The following is a 5,739-nucleotide window of genomic DNA, read 5'->3' as shown; positions in this document are numbered from 1 at the left end:
AGAGAAAGAGAGAGAGACAGAGAGACAGAGAGACAGAGACAGAGAGACAGAGAGAGAGAGAGAGACAGAGAGAGAGACAGAGAGAGACAGAGAGAGACAGAGACAGAGAGACAGAGAGAGACAGAGACAGAGAGACAGAGACAGAGAGACAGAGAGAGAGAGAGAGAGAGAGAGAGAGAGAGAGAGAGAGAGAGAGAGAGAGAGCGCGAGAACTTGTCCATTTTGTATTTGTCTTTCTTATTATTAGTGACTTGGAACATTCTTTCATGTGTTTGTTAATAGTTCGCAATTCTTCATTTGAGACTGTTGGTTCATTCAGCTACTGGGGAATGGCTTTTCATCTTATATATTTTTGTTGATTCTCCCCCTATCAGATATATTCCAGAGATTTTTTTCCCCTAGATGACCACTTGGACTACTTTCCTTCTTATCCTACATATGTTTATTTTGTTTTTGTAAAAAATTTTTTAATTTCCTGTGATCAAAATTGTATATTTTATCATGTGTAATTGCCTCTATCCCTTTCTTGGTCCCAGATGGCTCTGGAGGAGAAAGTGAGGCTAGTGACTTTGTACAGCCTTCTCTCACTTGAATCCAATTCAACGCAAGTCATATCATCATCTCCCTGATGTCACGGTCCTCTTTGAGAATGGACAAACCACATCATTTGCCTTTCTCTAATCAATAGTGATTTAGAGCATTTTTTTTTCATGACAATGGATAGCTTTGATTTCTTCTGAAAACTGCCTCTTCATATCCTCTGACCATTTATCAATTAGGGAATGAATCTTATTTTTATAAATTTGACTCAGTTCTCTGTATATTTGAGAAATAAGGCCTTTATTAGAAAAATTTGCTGTAAAATTTTTTTATATTACTTCATCATCTATGGTACCTTTTAGCAAAATGTAGTTTCCCTGATTACCTCTTTTAATTAGGTTGATTTTTGCTTTTGCTTTGTCCAAGATCATGATTGCTATCCCTGCCTTTTTAAATGTCAGCTGAACCATATTAGATTCTGCTACAACCCTTTATTTTAACTTGGTGTGTGTCTTTCTTTTTTAAGTGTATCTCTTTGTAAACATACTGTTGGATTCTAATTCCTAATCCATTCTGCTATCCATTTCCATTTTATGGGTGAGCTCATTCCATTCACATTCAAGGTTATGGTTACTGTGTAATTCTTCCATTCTATTTTCTTCTCTTCATTCTTCTCTCTCTTTGTCCTATACCTCCTCAAAAGTCTGTTTTGCTTCTGATCATTGTCTCCCTTAATCCACCCTCCTTTTCATAGCTTCTTCCCCTCCTACTTCCCTGTTGGGTAAAGTAGATTTCTATGGACAACTGAGTGTGTATATATATTCTCCTTTGAAACAACTCTGATGAAAATGAGGTTCAAATATTGCTCAAACCTACCCCCCTCCAGTTTCTCCTTCACTGTAAAAGCCCTTCCTTGTGTACTTTTATGTGAGAAAATTTTCCCCATTCTGCCTCTCCCTTCCCCCATCCTTCTTTCTCATCTTTTTTTTTTTTTGAGATCATCCCAACGTAATTAACCCATGCCCATGCCCTCTATGTACATGCTTTCTAACTGCTCTAAAAATGATAACGTTCTTAGGAATTACATGCATCATCTTCCCATACAGGAACATGAACAATTTAACCTTATTGAGTCCCTTATGATTACTCTTTTATGTTTAACTCTTTATGCTTTTCTTGAGTCTTGTGTTCGAATGTCAAATTTTCTCTTCATCTCTGGTTTTTCATCATGCACGTTCAGAAGTCCTCTATTCATTAGCTCTCCATTTTTTCCCCTGAACAACTATACTCAGTTTTGCTGGATAGGTTATTTTTGGCTGTAATCCTAGCTCCTTTCTGGAACATCAAATTCTAAGCTTTCTGGTGCTTTAATGTGAAAGACCCTGAATCTTGTGTGTTCCTGACTATGGCTCCATGATATCTGAATTGTTTCTTTCTGACTGCTTGAAACATTTTCTCCTTGACCTGGGAGCTCTGGAATTGGCTATAATACTTCTCAGAGTTTTCATTTGGGGATCTCTTTCAGGAGGTGATGGATGGATTCTTTCCATTTCTATTTCACCTTCTTATTCTAGAATATCAGAGTGGTTTTCCTCTATGATTTCTTGAAATATGATACTTAGGCTCTTTTTTCGATTGTGGCTAATTAGCACCAGCTGCACCCAGCAAAGGATCCCCTATAATCTCTTTCTGACCAGTTGTCCATCCCTCAGCTCCTGAAGATGCTACTGCTGCCGCCACTGTTGTGGCCGCCTGTAAGGCCCACCACCATTGCAGCCACTGCACAGACATCACAGCCCTCTCCTGCCAACCTCCTAAGTTTTCTTATGCTGGAAAAATGTCTCACCCTGACCTTTTGTTGGCTCTGCCATCCCAAAATTTTATTTCAAGCATTATTTTAAATTTGTTTGGAGGGGAATGCTGAGAGAGTTCAGCGGAGTTGCTGCCTCTAATCTGCCATCTTGGCTTCATCCCCTCAACAGTGGTTAAATTGAAGAATTCCACTGATGTACAACAAATTCTACAAGTGGCCTGCAGAATGAACTTCAAATATAAAGGAAAGAAGATCTGAATAACACAAGACTATTTTCCACCCACCAGAAACCGAAGGATAGAATAATATGTTTCTCTGAGCAAAGAAGCAAGGTGCAACCCAAGGAGGTATATACTCTATAAACCTTAATCTAACATTAATGAAAAAAGTTCAATATGTTCAATACAAAAGAGGCACTGGAAGCATTCCTACAAAGAAAATCAGACCTAAACAGATTATTTGCTTTACAAACACCCCATACAACAGAAAATATAAGAAAGGGAAACCAAACCAATGAAGCACAGATACAAAATAAATTACTCCAGAAAATGGTGGTAGGACATTTTAATGCCTCTCTCAGTTTTAGACGAATTTAATGGAAAGACAAACAAAAGGGAAAATACAGAAATGAATAAACTGTTGGAAAAACTAGAGCTAAAAGACTTAAGACAGCTTTAAAATGGGACTACTAAAGAATATGTGTTTCTCAGTACCACATGTAACTTTCCCAAAAAATAAACCATATATTAGGGCACAGAGATACTGCCAAATTACCATAAAAAGGCAGAAATAGTAAATACGTCTTTAATACAGCACAACACAATAAAAACATTAATCACTTTAGGACGTACAAGCAAAAGACACAGACTCAAATGGAGAGTTAACAATAAAATCCTAAATAATGAGTGAGTGGGTCAAAGAAAAAATTATGGAAACAACCAATAATTATGTGAAAGAAAATGACGATGATACAACATACCCAAATTTCTGAGATGCAGCCAAAAGCAATTGTCAGGGGGAAAATTGTAACTGTAAGAGCATGCATTAAAACAAAACCTAAAAAATGAAAGGATTAATGAGCTGAATGTACATTTTTAATAATCAGAAAGCTGACAAGGAGGTAAAAGCAAAGTAAGTACAACAGAGGAGACATTTAAAGTTAGAGGAGGAATAGATAAAGCCAGGTACAGTGGCGCATTGTTCGTGGAACTGTGAACAGGTATGACCATTTTGGAAGCAATTAAAATTGTGCAAATAAAGTGACTAAAAATATCTATACCCTCTGACGCAGAAATTATATGAGGTTTATACACAAAGAAGGCCATTGATGGGAAGAAAGTCCCCATACACAGCAAAGCATTTATAGCAGCACTTTTTGTGATGGCAAAGAATTGGAAACAAAGTTGATGCTCATTAACTACAAAAAACCAAAAAATGAATGTTACAAAGGATAAGGAACAAGCATGGCTAAGAAGCGTCTGAAGCTAGCAAAGTTCTCATGCTCCGCCTAAACCTTATCTTCTCAAACCTAAATGTAACTAACCCTCTGGTCCAGGACGGTCTACTATGGGCACACTCCTCCTATCAACACCTTCCTAAAAAGTCCCATGGCAGACTGAACGCAGAGTGATGATGAACCACATTCTGTCTGTTTTCAATTCCTCCCACTTACCTTCTTTCCTGCTCTTATTCAGCCCTCTCTTCCCTGCCTCTCCCTCCCTCCTCCTCTGTTATGTTCTTTTCCTTGTCTCTTATCTATGCACTTAACACAGTGCCTGGCACATAGCATGTGCTTAATAAAGGTTGAATGATTGACTGATTCATATTATACATATATATACACACACACATATATATATATATAAAATACACACACACACACACACATATCCCTCTCTTGACGTAAGGCTAAATGATTAACTGATTCATATTTACACACACACACACACACACACACACACACACACACACACACACCCCCCTCTCTTTGAGTTCAGCAGTTTCATTTGTATCTGTATCCCCAGTGACTGTTACATAGAAGCATCTTATTAAATATTTGTTGAATTAGACCCATGAGGTCACCTAGTACAACTTTTTAGCCTACTTTTAGAGCTGCCAACATCTTTTGCTGTTCAGTTGTTGTTCAGTTGGGTCTGACTCTCTGTGACCTCATTTAGGATTTTTTTTGGCAGACACTGGAGAGGTTTGCCATTTCCTTCTTCAGCTCATTTTACAGATGAGGAAACTGAGGCCAACAGGATGAAGCGACTTGCCCAGCTAAGAAGTGTCTGAAGCTGGATTTGAATTCAGGTCTTCCTGACTCTACCCAGTGCACCACCCGGCTGCCATCATCTACTTGTAGTCATAAATTTGCTTGCTCTCAGAATTATATACACTTGTCCTCAAGTTTGTTTATTGGTATTATGGAGACATTTCAGTTCTACCGATCTATGTTTGCCCTCAGCGTAGTTGGAGGATTCTGGGGAACAATAAATGAGGCTCAGGTCCTTAGACGGGACTTGGAGAATTGAGACCACCCAAGAAACAGTAAAGAAATGTTACCGTGTGAACAGATGGGGCTCCATACTGGCCACTGGACAGAGTCAACGTGAACTCACCTGAATCCTGAATATGGGAAACCCCAAAGTCCTTCCCTCTCCATCCTCTCTGCCGCGGTCTTGGGGAGCAGTGACGGAAGGCTGAGCTGCATGAAGACAAAGCGGTCACGCGTGGCACCCCAACCCCGGCCCCCGGCCTCCCAAGCCGCAGGCCCACGGGCATTCCAAAGCCCACCTTTCCACCCGCTTTCACGCCCCCTCTTCCTGAGCTGCCAATCACTGAGGAAGGAACCCCAGAAGTCAACCGCAGCCTACCCACTAGGAAGTCTTCGCTATTGACCAGTCGGTTGGTGCCAGCCCATGCCCACTGCGGTGTACTGAGGGCGAGGAGCGTGGGAGCCCCCACCCCCACTTCCGTCCTCACCTCTCTCCCCGAACCTCGGGGCCAGGTTGTCCATGGTCATCTCCCGCTTGCTCCCACGTCGGAGATCAGGGGCTGCCCCAACCCCCGTGGGCTGGCTTCCTCTGCCCGGGGGTCCCCTTCGCCGCCTTCATCTTCGGGAATGAGTCCAGGTGCCTGTCCTCGGGTGGGCACCGTCCTGGGGGCCCGGGCAGCAGCAGGGGCAAGGAAGGCATCACGGTCACACGTGGGCACTCAGGCTTTCTACCTCGTCTACCCAAGACAGAGACAATCTAAGTCACTGCGACCCCCACCCCCCACCCCCGCGGGGCTCTCTGCCAACGCAGCTGCCGGGCCACAGCAAGGTCCCCAGAACCGCGCGCCCCCCACGCCCACCCGCGACCTTCCACACCGCTCCGCACTCGCAG

General features: G+C 42.0%; 1 protein-coding gene across 1 annotated transcript in view; it reads right to left on the bottom strand.

Annotated features, from left to right (window-relative positions):
* LOC114052667 (zinc finger protein 84-like) overlaps window positions 1-5,414 on the bottom strand; it is a 16,732-nt gene extending 11,318 nt beyond the window's left edge. Inside the window, 2 exon segments of the mRNA XM_027875377.1 lie at window positions 4,972-5,057; window positions 5,336-5,414. Of these exon segments, the coding sequence (XP_027731178.1) occupies window positions 4,972-5,057; window positions 5,336-5,375 (126 nt within the window). The 5' untranslated portion in view covers window positions 5,376-5,414.
* Between the last annotated feature and the right edge of the window lie 325 nt (window positions 5,415-5,739).

This window comes from Vombatus ursinus, unplaced genomic scaffold, assembly GCF_900497805.2.
Source record: "Vombatus ursinus unplaced genomic scaffold, bare-nosed wombat genome assembly UNPS02014808.1, whole genome shotgun sequence".
Lineage (NCBI taxonomy): Eukaryota > Metazoa > Chordata > Mammalia > Diprotodontia > Vombatidae > Vombatus > Vombatus ursinus.
Note: the sequence above shows the minus strand (reverse complement) of the source record. Positions and strands in the feature narration are given on the sequence as shown.